The 14,805-nt window shown below is 42.8% G+C and overlaps 1 protein-coding gene across 4 annotated transcripts in view; it reads right to left on the bottom strand.

Moving 5' to 3' along the window:
* Positions 1-49: 49 nt before the first annotated feature.
* The window catches only part of MMEL1 (membrane metalloendopeptidase like 1), a 60,222-nt gene continuing 45,466 nt past the window's right edge, over positions 50-14,805 (bottom strand). For all 4 annotated transcript variants that reach the window (XM_024104304.3, XM_065575180.1, XM_024104302.3 and 1 more), the window contains exons 15-23: positions 14,565-14,648; positions 14,131-14,234; positions 11,126-11,184; positions 8,752-8,871; positions 7,491-7,624; positions 5,968-6,033; positions 3,042-3,137; positions 2,268-2,344; positions 50-1,187 (exon numbers count right to left, since the gene is read on the bottom strand). In XM_024104304.3, coding sequence (XP_023960072.2) covers positions 1,088-1,187; positions 2,268-2,344; positions 3,042-3,137; positions 5,968-6,033; positions 7,491-7,624; positions 8,752-8,871; positions 11,126-11,184; positions 14,131-14,234; positions 14,565-14,648 — 840 coding nt within the window. In that variant the 3' untranslated portion in view covers positions 50-1,087. The remainder of the gene's footprint in view (positions 1,188-2,267; positions 2,345-3,041; positions 3,138-5,967; positions 6,034-7,490; positions 7,625-8,751; positions 8,872-11,125; positions 11,185-14,130; positions 14,235-14,564; positions 14,649-14,805) is intronic.

The raw sequence follows: 14,805 nt of genomic DNA, 5'->3' as shown, positions 1-14,805 counted from the left end.
AGAAAGCAATCCAGACCTGTTTCTACAGATAAATGCCTGAACAGTTTGCTGCAGTACAAGTTTTATTTATATAAAAATTAACCAGACTTGTGCATTTTTAAAGTGTAATGACATCCAATCTTTAAAAGCAGACTATAGCAAAATAAAAAAGCCCAGGATTAAAAATAGATAATTGTTTCCCTGTGTAAATGTTTTGCTGTTTACACTAAGCAACAAGCTTTTGCCACTAACATATTCTAAATATTTACCCTGAATGGAAGAATAAGCATCCTCTTAAATATATTTCTGAAGGGAGGAAGAGACCCATGTAATTCTGAATGTGGCAATGCTAGAGAATCTCCTCTTTTAAAAGTTCTTTACATCTCATTGCACTGAGATCATGTTAAACTTGCCCAGCGGAGCAAAACAAGAAGTGCAAAAACAGTGGTTCAGCTTTGCTTGAACTCAGCAGCCAGTAGGTATTTTAACAGACAGTTCACCTTGTAAAATATCAAGACAAATTACAATCTCTTACAACAAAGCAGTCAGCGAGGTGCGAGCAGACAGTGTTACGTGGACAGCACACAAGTTTAACTAGCTCTACCGTTGGGTTTGGGAGAAGTGCACTAGAAACTGAATCAGAATATTGAAAAAGAATTAACTCAGTGAAAAGTCAGACAGGCTTACTGAATCTCGAAAGGATTCGTTAGTTGTAAGACATACTAAAATGAATATTCCTTGCTGAAAAATAAAGCTGCTTTTATTTTTTTAAGAGCTAGTCTTTGTAACCCTGATGTGGTATCGTAACAGTCAGGATGTCATTTGAAACAGTCGTTTTTCTCCTGAAGCACACGGTCGCTTTCAATCCAGCCCGGTCAGACAACAGTGCGAGATGCCTGTGTACATTCCAGCCGAACCACAAAAGCCCGACAGCTGTAGCTTCTTTAATTCTGACTACAGTAGCTGCACCATTAACCTTGGCTGTCACTGCACAGGAAAACATCAGGCACGTCACTGGCTAGAACTGTTCAGCAGGTAGCCACACGAGTTCAGTTTTTAGACTGTGCAGTCAAAGCATTATCAGCATCAGCATCATTGTTTGTTTTGGCTACCACACTCTGCATTTCTCTACAGGGTGCATGGCTGTGCCCTTCTTACAGTGGAATGCTTCAGAGAAAGCTTCAAAGTTTTGCAAGGATCCCATCACCCTAGACAACACAAGGGAGTAAAAGAAAGGGGTTTATTTGTACTTTGGGGGACAACAGTGCAGAATAGAACGTAAGCATGTCCTTGAGAGAATCAGAGCTGGAGGTCTAATCAGGTCCTCCTCATGCTGGGCACGTACACTAAGAGATGGTCTCTACTCCAGATGGCTTATACAGTCTAAGGCTATGATTCTGCAGTCAGGTTCGTGATGGCAGGCTTTTGATCCCGCACGGAGCCAGTGGGTCTGCGGGTGGGTGGATTGTTGCAGGATCTAGGTATAAGGCAAGATGCAGCATCCTCAGTGGCACAACTAGTGCTGAGGCCAAAGGGAGCCCAGCCACTGAAACAAACTCCATGAAGGAGAAGGATGATCCTCAGATGCCTGCAAAGAGCAGCCAGCCACTGTCAAGCACGGCCACTGGGTACAGTCTAGACACAGGTCCTGCTCCAGCAATGAGGATGACATGGGTAGACACTTGGGCCTGCATGGATCCACAGTGAAGTCAAAGTGGCTCACAGCAGTACTGGGGCTCTATTCTATAAGTTACTCTTCCTTACAGGATTCTTCTTCAAATATATACACGTGTGTACACATACACCCCACCCCCCTTCCCTTGATGTTCAGTTATACAGACAAGAGTTAGTTTTCAACCCAGCTTGAAGACAATCCGGTGAAATGATGCAAGAAAATTATTCTTTCAGGTGGAGAGTCAGACTTTTAAAAACAATGTCTGGGGACTCATCAAAGAAGCAATAGCAGGAGTTTTGCAGGCTGGTTTATTGCTGCATTGCCTAATCCATGGCAGGTTCTGGGTGGGATGCAGATAAGGAGCGTACTGCTTCTCAGTGCGGCCGAGTTCCCTGGGCTCAGTACGGGAGTGTTTCTTTTCAGGTGTGTCTAAGGTGGTGGAATTCTGGCAGAAATGTGCCTGGAGGGGGTTAATCCAGTTTGATTGTGTTAAAGCATTAGCAAGCAGTTGCTAGCTGCGTAAAATAGCTTAAGCATGCGCTCTCCTTCTGATACATTGCAGTGAGGGGGTGAAATAGGTTATACAGTATTAGCCCAAGTCCTTACGACTCACCTGTATTTCAAAGGGCTGTGAACATCTGTCTTTATAGACTGGCTGGCGTACTCAGGTCTGTAGGAACCACACCATACCTACACAAGGAAGAGGATTAAAAACTTGTGGATCAAGAGCAGGGGAATTTAGCAGGCCAAGGTACTGGTGACCCCTTTCACACAGCAAGACTCTGAGTGTGACCCCCCCCCCATACATTAAATACACTTTTTTATATATTTAACACCATTATAAATGCTGGAGGCAAAGCAAGGTTTGGGGTGAAGGCTGACAGCTTGCGACCCCTCCCCCGTGTAATAACCTCATGACCCCCTGCGGGGTCCAGACCCCCCAGTTTGAGAACCCCTGATTTAGATGGAGTTGCAACTGCTGAAATCGAGCCCTCATTGAAGTTAATAGGAGTTTTGCCACTGACTTTCACCCAAGATGTCAAGCCCTTGAGAGGCCCCAGCGATGTTAACACCATGGATTGTCCTCTAGAAACCTCCTGTCCTGGGGAGTCAGTTTTCTCCAAAGCCCCATCTTCCCTACACCATGTTCCCCCAGGTGTCGATCATGCTTTTTCTGTGAAGGTGTTGAAAAGACGCTAATAGTTAAGCCCTCATCAGCGTTGGGTCAGAGGACCCTTTGCTGACAAGCCCTGTCCGTAGGAGGGCGTTTCCTCAGGTGGGCGAGGCTCAAGAGCATTCGGACCCATTCTTTGTTCCTAAGCTTCAGCACGTTATAATCCAGTTTCTATTTTCATGCAACTCTCTGCAAAAGCCAATAGGTTCCTACCTGGGCAAAGTTCAGAAAGAAAAGTTGCTTGTGAGTCAGGTCGAGTCCTGGTAACTTTGGCTCCTTCCCTTCGTGTTCCAGCCATTTTAAATAGGCCTATAAATGATCATAAGTTCATTTAGCAAGAGGCCTCCCCATTCAGACACGATGGCTACTCTGAAGGTCACTGTTCAGATAGGGTAAATCCAGCCTGAAAAGGCCTGGTCCCGCTCCCTTTTACCTTGGACACTTTAGTAATTGTTTTTATTAGAAAGCAGCAATTTGTATTTATTCTCATAAAGAGCCTTCCATCCTAACGGGCTTTGTAAACTTTAGATTTATATAGAAACACAGCGAGATCACTTTGCACATCAGCAGCCACCTCTGGGCCGAAACAGTTTCTGGAGTGTGGCTGTGTATTAACTGTTGAGGAAACAAGAAAAACCTGATGATTTCCAGTTCTGTTCATTCTGTCTGGGGCACCTGGCATTGGCCACTGTCAGAAGACAGGATACTAGACTAGATGAACCATTGGTCTGACCCAGTATAGCTGCTCTTATGTTCTTAAAAAATAACTCCAAATGGAACTGCAGGTGGGATTTTAGATCAGCCATATGTAATTACTTGGCTTTGAATTTGGGCAGCCCACTTGGGTTAACATCTCTAACCTTAAAAAGACTTATCTTTAATGATCATGAATTATCAGGAGCTCTGTTGCAAGTCTCCAGAAAGGTGGCACAGTACGGTGCACCACTCTGCTGGACCAGAGATTCACCACACGTTCAACAGCAAACAAGAATGGCAACGTAGGACACATGCTACTGTTCCGAAAAGCCCTGACAAAAATTCATCTGACAATGTAGATGTAGCTCAAAGCAATCAACTTAGCCTGCATGCATGTGATTGTGGTTTGAAATACAAGCATAGTGGCAGATTGCCCGGGACTTTTCCGTATGACCATGGAAGGATAGCTTAGTGGTTTGAGCATTAGCCTGCTAAACCCAGGGTTGAGAGTTCAATCCTTGAGGGGGCCACTTAGGGATCTGGGGCAAAATCAAAAATTGGTCCTGCTAGTGAAGGCAGGGGGCTGGACTTGATGACCTTTCAAGGTCCCTTCCAGTTCTAGGAGATGGGAAAAGGAAAGCAGATAGTTAAATTTCCTCCTCACTTCTGTCTCTCTCTCTTCAGGTAACTGCTCATAAAATAGCAGATAATAACCCTGAACAAAGTTAAATCCATTACCTGTTACTGTTGCATGCTAATTGGCCAATTTTCTTTTTTTAGGTCCATTGACATAATGAAGACAATTTAATGTATCTCATGCCAGTTAAATCTGAACATTTTATTACCATATCCTCTCACTCACATAGATATTCCCAAACAAAAGGCTTTAAAGGTAGTGTGAACAGTGAAAATACAAGTTTCATAGCAAAGAATCTCAGAAGATTGAACTGTAGGGGCCATTAACTACCACCATGCCACTCTGTTTCCCATATTTCCAATGTGTTCTACAGTAAAGTTAATGTTCAATTTTAAAGGCTTCCCGGATATTCAGAATATTTATCTTTTTGAAAAATCAAGGAATTCAGAGACAAGGTTATACAAACATCCTTAACTCTGACCCCATATCTCCACCCATTATCCCTTTAATAGGGATACAGGTAGATCATAGTTACCACAACTTTAGAACTGTTTCATGTCAGTAACTACATTCCACAATCCCACACTTTCTCCACGTGGAAGGAGCATTCAGACTGGTGACTACAGTACTCATATCTGCAGCCATTGTGTGTAGAAGCGGGGGGGGGGAGGGCCACAGATGCAGCAGGTCTATTTTGTGTCTGGAGTGGCACCTCTGGCTGTTGCAGGACAGCGAGTGAGACATACAGCGGGATATCTAGTGTGTATAAAGAAGGTGGACAGGCTAGGCTGAATTGCCCCACTCTCAGCGGGATGGGAATCCCCTGGAATGTCAAATGTATCTTCTCTTGCTCTGAAAATATCTTCCAGGATTGAGACACTTCTCTTGGGAAGGGGCAGGCTGCTGTTGATATATAGAATATATTAAGTGCCATTTTCAATCTGCTCCAGAGGAGCATGCAAAATAAATAGCAACAAGATGGAGGAAACTTCTGTGTGTCACTGTCTTAAAGGGTATAAAACTTGCGAGGGAAGTAACAGAGGCAGCTCAGGGGCTGGATTCTACTGTGAATTTGGGGGGCAGAGATTGTTTACAGATACGATCTGTATTTCTTTGATAGCAATGCAATATTTCTATCAATGCTTTGATGTCTCCCCTATCACACCTGACATGTGGCTTTAGTTTCAGGAGGAAAAGTGCAAGAAAAGTAAACTGGGGGGGGGGGGGGGGGAAGAAGAAGAAGAAAAAAAGGTTGCTGTGCTTTAAAAATCATCATCATCATCAAATCACGTTGCTAAGTAACGAAAGCTCTGTTGCCATGTGACAGATACCATTTGACAAGCTGATTGAAGTTGAACAAGCATCTCAGTCCGATGGGCTTTGGCGAGAGGCAGGTTCTCTCACCCTCTTCGCTGTCTATTTATTCCCACACTGCTTGTCCCCCTGACCTGTTTGCATAGCCCCTCGCCCAGTGGGGCCCCGGTCTGTGATTTGGGCCTAGGCACTACAGATAATGATAATGCGGATAGCTGGGGTCACTTTTGATCTTGTGATTGGATCCACATGGGCGTGCTTGCATAGATCCTATTCGGGGCGTTGGTCATTTGACCAGTGTTATGCGGTGGCATTCACTGAATTCCCTATAGCACAGGGCACTTTGCCTGGATAGGGTATTAAACTTCACCTCTCAGTCCCAGGAGTGATGCCCATAACTCCCAACACATCCTCATGAAAATAAGCACATTTGGCTCTGACCAATTTCTGGCTTTCCTGCAAAAACCGACTCGCAGTATTTTAAGAAGCTACCTTGTAAGCCTGTCGGACTCCTCCATTGTCTGCAATATTCTCTCCCAGCGTGCTTATTCCACTGACCTGTAACACAGCAATTGTTTGTTTACCGTGTGTAATGTCTGTCACTCCAAAAGCATTTCACAAGTTGAAATGGAAACACTATGCTCCCCGCTGATGTGCAGCCACCTCTGGGGTGGAAGCAACACTACATCATGATGGAGGAGAAAGACTGAAAGGGAATAATACCGAATGTTACGGAAGCAGCAGGGTAGAGTGTTCAGGGTCTACCAGAATTGGAAGTGGTTTAGGAAAATAACAGCAAACGGGCTGTTGGGGGGGTATATTCTCCATCAGCCAGGGCAGTTCATGGTGGGACAAACCCTTTTGTGTATAGGGGAAGGTGGGGTATGTCAAGTTGTGCCCCAAGAACTTGACAGGGTCTTGCAACAGAAGCAGCTATAAACCCAATTCATTAGGGTCCTGTTGCCTCCTTTACAACCCATGGCCCTGCTAGACTAGCCTAGTAGCCCAGGTTAGGAAACACCATCTCCACAATATTTCCAAGGCAGCCCTCACCCTTACAGAGCACAGCAATCCTCCACTTACAAGCTCCAGCCCTGAAATTTTTTTTTTCATTTTGATATAAATGGGGCTTAGGCACCTGCTTTTAAAGCCATGCACCTGGCATGGGCTCAAAGGGGCGGGGCAGGTGGGGGGGGGGGGGGGGAGGGGAAATGTGCTGATTCAGCTGAACAGCAACTTTTTTTCTTTTGCTCTGTTTTTAGTTTTCTGCCTTTTCATGCGTTTGGGGGGTTAACAGTTGCTGTATTTAAAAGGGAAACCCTCCTCTTAAAGCAAAACTGTGTATTTGACTTTGGTTTGTTTGCCTGCGCTGCAAAGCATTGTGGGGGATGGAGGGTTATAAAAAGGTCAGCCCAAAGGCAGCTGAGGCAGTGTAAAATGGGGGTGTGGTTAGGGAAGGTCTAGAGCTAGGATTTGACTTTGTGTGGAGGGACCTGGAACTTTTCTCTCTTAGTGGGTTCTGCTCATTCACTGTTTCTACGTTCTATCACCAAAACTACTCTAGACCTGGATGCATTTAGAGATATCTTCTGAACAGATTTTGGGAAGATGAAAAAATATTTTACCTATTCCTCTGTTCTACCACTCTCTTTAAGTTACCTGATCCTTTTTAAATCCCCCCTGATCAAATTATAAATGAAGAAACAAAACTAACGAACTCCTACAACTGGGGAAGTAGGAATCAAGCTTTTCTTGTTATCAAGAAGGAATTTGTGTCTTCTCTCTGTTTCCCTAATTCTCTGGGCTGGTTTAGATCTGGTAGCTTTGGAAAAAAATAAGAAATAAAGTTAAGACTAGGGTGGTTTTACCTCTAGAGATCTAGCTTCAAACCCTGGATTGTAGAGTTTAGATCAAGTGCTTGAGACTCTATTGCTATCAAACTAGTTGCTTTCCCATCTGCTAAATTAATTCATAAAGGCATCCTATCCAATCCCTATCCTGTGGAGTGTACTCACATTCTGCCCTCCAGCCAGCTCCCATGTGTAGTTTCCATACTGATAAACCATGCAGCGCGACTGGTCTTTGAAATGCATGGCTGAGAAATTGCTCCACCAATCAAACATATTTCCATCTTTGTCAAAATTTCTTCCTGTTCATGAAAGCAAAGAATGGAGGAGAGATTGTTTCAGGGTGCAATGATCTGTGTGTCCAGAGACCCTGACTGATTGCCAGCTTTAAATATTGGCACACAGTTCCTATAGATACATTTAGCAACTTCTAAACATGTTTCCCTTCCCTAGTACCCTTGTCTCCTGCCTGCCTCCCTTCTGTGTGTTTGTTACACCCACTTGTATCTTCTCTATTTTGAGCATCAGTTCTTAGGGCTAGTGACTGTCTCTTACTATGAGAATGCACAATACCCAGCACAATATGGCCGTGATCCTGATTACAGCTCTTATGCATGTCTGTGATACAAATAATATTCCTAATTAGCCACTAAATCCTTGCAACCCCGGTGCAAATACAGAAAGTGCTCTGCAATTGACAAATGAGGAACCTGAGGGTCAAAGTGACTTTGCCAAATCCACAGAGGGAGCAAACCAAGACCAAGATTCTGGTATCTCTGTTCCTAATCCTGTTGCTCAGAGCACACCTCTTGCTCAATATGGACCTGTATCCAGACAGCTACAGCAAGTGTTTTATGTTTAAATTATATAGGGCCCATAGAGGTAAAAGCCACATTCAATAAAGCCTATGTGTAAAGAATTATTGATTTTTTTTTTAAAAGAAGTATCAGAATTGAGTCTTAAGGTCCGAAACCATTTTAGGCCCCTGTCAATGATAACGACAAAAATCAATTATTTTTTAACAAATGGGTTTAAAAATAGAGACCCCAGGGGTCAGGACTCTGTGTCACGGTGCTGCCACCAGAATGCGTTTCACAGATTTCATTTTACTTTGAAAGGCAGCACACAGGCTAGTACTGACAGCGTTTCTGATACTTTACTGCTGTAAAAGTAACAGGTTTCTGGCGTATTGCCATTAATTTAATTCATTTCTTTAAATTCATTACCCTCATTTTGCCTGATCGGTTCCAGGATCATTCACCCCAAATCACGCATCTGTAGTATTGTTATTACTGCGTGTGAGTGTGTGTTTCAATCACAGCAGTCAGAGCGGATAGACTATTACCACCCACATCTAGTTTTCTACTGTGTGATCGATGCAATTATAAAAGAAATATTTTGCTTGGATAATTTTTTAGTCTCTTCTCACCATTGTCATCAAAACCATGAGTAATTTCATGTCCAATTACCATCCCGATCCCTCCAAAGTTTAGTGCCTGTGGCTGTTGTTTGCTAAAGAAGGGAGGCTGTAGGATTCCAGCAGGAAACACTGCAAAATGAGAGAGAGAGAGGTTCAGAGAATTTCATCTGTGTGTGCTCTGTAGATGGGTCAGCCTTTGGCAGCAGATCAAGCAGAAAACGTTTCCTCTGTTTATGACACTTGCTTTATGCATCTTATAACACATTGAGGATGATCATGTGAACTGAACTCTGCCTCTCTGACTGTGCAAGGAGTCGTTCTTAAATGATAAACGTAGTAAACCTGTAACTATAAAATCTCCCATTTGAGAACCCACCATAATTTCCCTTCCAGCTCCGCTTGTTTAGTCTTATATATCTTGTACATTAAAGGGCAGTTATAATTAGAAAAGAGACTTAGAATTACACAGTAGAATCTCCTTATCTATTCCCTTTTAGGGAATCAAGCAAAGAACTGTTTAGGTTACAAGCTGAACGATAATTCCCCCCACCCCCTAAAGCTGACAAGCCAGTCCAAGCCTCAGATCTGAAGATCTTTGTCTGCTCCTAATGTCATCACGAGAGAGTCAACAGTCCAAACTAGAACAGGTCACAAAATGAAACCTATTTTCACACAAACACTTCACAACTGATTTCATTTTGAAATGTTCAGAACGGCTCCGTTTGCAGTGGTGGTTGGTTTTTGCAGTTGTTTTTTGGAAAATTTAACAAAAGCAGGTTTTGGGTGAACAAAACAAAAAATTGCAGTAACATCTTTGATAAAATGTAGAGAAAATATTGAAAAAGTCAGATTTTTTTCATGAAATACAAAAAATGTCTACTATTCCAACAAGTGTTTGCCACAAAAAAAAAAAAAAAAGTTATTTGAAAAAAGGCAATTTAATATAGATGGCCATACTTCATTAGGAAAAAAAATGGTTTTAATCAGAACAGAACTGAAAAATCCTTCAAATGATGCAGGAGGCAGAATGGACCCTCCCCCTGACTCCTTCACCCACCGTTGTATTAAATTTTATGGGGCTGGCACAGAGGTAGTTAAAATTTTGTATTTGTCATTAAAGGCAGCAGATCTGACTCAGACACACCAAGCACCCTGGGTTACGATTCCATGGGAATACTGGCTCACCTGTACATTTTTTCCTCTTAGTTCACTGGGACAGCAATGTTCAGTTTGTATCATGGAGCCATTTTATGGAGAAGCTAATGGATATTTTATTGCTTTATTTTTGTTAAGAGAAAGGTTAACCACCATATGCGGCCTACAAATAACACTGAGGCTTAATGTTTAAAGCATACTCCATAGGAATTACTACTGTGTATCAACTGTACTTTGGATGACAGCCTTGGAAAAAATAGCTCTAGCCTCCTCCACACTACACACAAAAGCCTAATATGTCGGCAGTGGGGTTTATTCTTCCTTGCAAGCGTTGAAGAGGAGACACGTGACCTTCAAGAAGGAATGAATGCTGCAAATGGGTCATTCTAGAATGGGTCATTCTAATAAGATGCCTTCTAATAAGTGAAAAATGTGAAAAAACCACATCGCAAAAATTTGTGTAGGGAGATGCAAAGCCCTTTGTAAAGAAGGATCATTGTGTACCCAGACCAGTCACTAGGAGAAGAAAGGCAACCAGTTTCCACTAAGACAGGAGCAGAAATGTTAACACTGTGAAAAATCAAACCAGAACTCAGTAGGTACATTTGCTCTGGACCCTAGATACAATGAGCCTTGGTTTTATTGGCCAGGGAGGGTGTGGAGGGGGGGAAGCAAGAATATTTGTAGGAGGTTTGGTACTTCTTAGCATCCCATATGGGCCCAATCCAATGAAGGATGTTTTAGTCACAGCTTTTACAGATCTGGAAGCTCTCACGAGTTTGACGTCCATTAGCTGAGGCAAGTTTCTTCAGTCTTGTGTGTCTCTCATAAAAATAATTTCAGCGCCATCTGCACAAACAGCAAAGCCGGGAGCATCGCTTAAGTTTCCCAGGCATGCGGAGACATTAAACAGCCTGAAATACATGGTGAGTGCTCACTACTCCCTGAAGTTGGCACTCACTTGGTGGTTGTTCCTTGCTAGGTTGTCAAACACAAGGCTATTTCAACGAAGGAATGTAAACAACTTTGCCAAGTTTAAGTGAGTTGAATATTCATCACAAAAACAAAGGCTGGAGCAGAACAGCCCATCCACCTCGCACCAGGAGTGCTACAAATGTTCAATCTGGGCTGGATATGGGCAACCACATGGAACCGCTAACAAACATTGCTTCACATACACAAATTATTCTTAAATTCCACTGCTCAGTCAAAATGGTTTTAAACCTACCTATCTGATTTCGGTTGGGGGAATAGAACGCGTTGACCACTGCAGCACCAATGATCCATCTAGAAAGAATAGTACGTAAAGATATAGTCATTTTTATAAGCATTCTCTTATTGAGTTAATCTCCTCCTAGTTGCATATGAAATGGGAGGGGTGGAGGAGAAGAAAGCAACTGGGAATGGTTCAGCAAGGACACTCAGACTGGAAAATGGTAACGCTCTTTTGTTTATATGACACGGTTCAGCCTAAAGGATCCCAGATCAAAGCCAGGTGTCATTTTGCTCACATTGCTAAGCAGCCACCTCTGGGGTGGAATGTGGTAGCTGTTTAACAGTTCATAATACTGCAATTTAACAGTTTGAGACAGGAAATGAAGACTACAACATCTAAATAAAAATGCAGAGGGGAAGTTTAAGGCAGCAGAATGGATTTACCCACACTGAGAACTGGGACAAAGTTTGTCTATTGAAAATGTTTAATTAGAACAGTCAGAGTAAATCATTACAAATGTAGAACCAGACGTACTACCATCTATATGGTGAAACCGATTTTTCATAAATAGTGAGTACTCATTTTGATAAGTAATTCCTGTTTGAAGTATATGATTTTGGAATAGCAACCAGTCCCTCCTCAGTCTATAATGAATGGCTACATCACTATATGGTTTCATAGCATCTTCCAGAGAGACCTCACTGCGTCATGAAATGAACAGGTGACTAGCCAAGAGACTTGTAATAAACCTTCGTTTACTCTACAGAGGGACACTTCCAGGATGTGAACATAGGCATTCCGTGTGACTGTGATAAGTAGTTGATATGATTCTGAATAAGATATTAGTTATAAAATCTTCTTCAATTTGGGTCTTTAAACAATGGACTGTTAACGATCTAAAGTGATAAGTGGTTTTATGGCTTATTGGGAAAATCTTCCAAGCCTGCAAGGGGACTTTGCTGGGAAGTCTACAAATCATACACGAAAAATGAAAGCCATAACTCCACATACTACCAAATTACCACACAAAGAAGGCCTGAACCAAAGCTCATTAAGTCAGTGAAAAAAAGCTCCCAATGGGCTTTCGATCAAATGAATGACTTTTCCATTACTTAATACATCCCAATTCCCAAAATACCAACCTGTGAGTGATAGATACTGTAACCTACACAGGCTTTAGTAGGTATATTCTGCATATTAGATGAAAATAAAATGGCTGCAGTTCAAGGCACTGACATCAGGGCACTTATTCCACATCTTAATCTGAACCGAATGGCTTTTGGCTGCACTATTCTAATGCAAAGTCCTTAATATCTTTGTTTATGAAAAAATCATAGTTTTCGGCTTGAGCCTGCTTCCTTGGAAGTTCACGGCCAAATTCCCACTGGCTTCAATAGAAGCAAGATCCCAGACCAAGCCTTTAACAGCATATTTTGTGTTATATAAACAGAGGTGTTAATCAAATGCATTTTGGAGTGTGCTTCTGCCTTTCTTTTGTCTTGGGAACATCCTCCTGCTGCATGGAGGCCTACTAGCACGTAAACAACCAATCAGTTGTTGGCTTTCTTGCTGCTGCCCGTAACCAGCAAAACCACTCATGCTGAAGGCTAATGTTACGGGACGATGCTCCTTACTCAACAGCAGCTTGCCTTGCCACGTGTAATGGATTTGGAGCTGCCTGTAATAGTTTATAGATGCTGTATGTTCTCTGTGTGTCTAATTGTTGTGAGGGGAGTTTACTCTATGCCCGTATTGAATTAATTCAATAGCAGGATGGTCAGGAAATGCACACCCAAAGCAGGGGTGAGGAGGAACCAGATAGACCCTTCCCAGCAAACGCTGAGAAACAATGCTGGGGCCATTCACTTGGACGCTCTGGCTCTGTCCCACGGTGGCCCTCACCGGACTGGTTTTGGGCAAGCATGGGAGCTGACAGAACAAAGACTGTGGGCTGGATTCCTAGACAGGCCCTCAAGGACAGGGAGGGAGAGCTAAGGTGAACCCAGACAGATTCCAGAGGCTGGGGGACCAAGGGGGAAGTTAGATCTACCGGGGTCCCCAAGAAGAGGATGGTTAGATTCTAGCTATATGTGTTTTATTGTTTTAAAATCCTTTTCTCTTATGTTATGCTTTGTTCTTGTTGTCAAATGAACAATGCGCCTGTTTTAAGAAGGTTGTTTTGCGTCCCTGTATGCAATGCTGGTTCTAAGCTCCCAAAGGGAAGAATTGCAGGTACATGAATCCAGTGGTGTTGCAGGGCCTTGCAGCACAGTCAATACACTGGAAGGCTTGAGCTCGGGACCCAGCCAAAGAAGGGGAGAATCGTCAGACTCCACCTCAGAGTGGTAAAGGCCTGAGGCCTGACACTTGAGGGGGTGGACTCAGAGAGGCCAGAGAAGGGGTTAGAGGTGCAGCTAGCCCTGTCGCCATGACACTGATAACCTAAAAATTACTATTAAATTCACATTTCTAATAGTCGGGGTGAAAATACTGATATTTAATTGCTTCATCCCCCATAGCAATAAATTATCCTAATTAAAGATGGGCCTGAGCTTAAAAGTTCAGTTCTGGATCCAGATCCAAACAGCTACAAAGCCCAGACGCGTTGGGAACTGCAGTTTGAAAGGCTATTTTAAGCCATGGTTTCTACCTCCTTTCAGTTATTCGCTTTCCAAGGTACACGCTGGCCCATCCTCATTGCTCGCCTGTCAGGAAGATCAGTCCCAGTGTAATATAATAGTGTGTAAAGTGGTTCTGTGAAGGATTAAACTGAGATTCCAAAAGGTCTGAATGATCCCATGTAGCCACTGTTACGTTCATTACCACTAGAGACAGACAAAGAGCTATTTGCTCAATTCCCTCAGATGCCCCATTCTTAGACAGCCACAAACAAAAGTATTCTTAATGATCTGATATGAGTGGAGAAGGGCAATGCCACCACTGTAGCGCCAGGGTGGTCCCTAACCATTATTCCAGGATTTAGGGTGTTTATATAGCCATGCAGTCTGGACACTCACATATCTTGGTCAACTCTCTCTCGAAGTTTTTTCAAGCTCTTCTGGGCTCCAGCCCTCAGGTTTTCCAGGCTGTTTTCAAAATACTTGTGCTCACTGAAGTTTAACTGAAGAAATACAAATCCCAGCATATTAGCAAGTTTCTTTTAATGGAGAATTTCCTTTAACCACCACCTATGGGATGTTGCTATGAAATATTTGTCCTGTAGTTATGCATCGTGTAGAAACAGATGGGCAGCTCTTTCTTAAATAGTGAGTTGTTTGGGGGCAAGGACTAGGTCTTTGCATGTGTTACACAGAATCTAGCACAATGGGGCCTTGGTCCTGATTGGGGCATCCGGGGGTGACAGTAACACAGGTATTTAATATTGTAAATAGCAATGCAATATGTTTACACTTTTGTATTAACCCTGTTCAGGTACATGCCGCATACTTACATTTGCATATTCCTGATCCAGTTTTTCATTCTGATCTTCCAAAATATAGTCTGGGTAGCCAATTTGTTCTTTAATTGCCATTGCCTACAAGAAAAGAGAGCCCACAATGGTCTCACAATAGTAAAAAAAAAAAAAATCTGGATCGCTGCATACAATGGATCAAATTCATTGCTGGTGTTGGTCCACTAGCTTCAGTGGAGTTACACCCGGGGTGAATTCAGCCTAGTCAATATTCATATGA

Source organism: Chrysemys picta, chromosome 21, assembly GCF_011386835.1.
Source record: "Chrysemys picta bellii isolate R12L10 chromosome 21, ASM1138683v2, whole genome shotgun sequence".
NCBI classification, from domain to species: Eukaryota; Metazoa; Chordata; order Testudines; family Emydidae; genus Chrysemys; species Chrysemys picta.
Note: the sequence above shows the minus strand (reverse complement) of the source record. Positions and strands in the feature narration are given on the sequence as shown.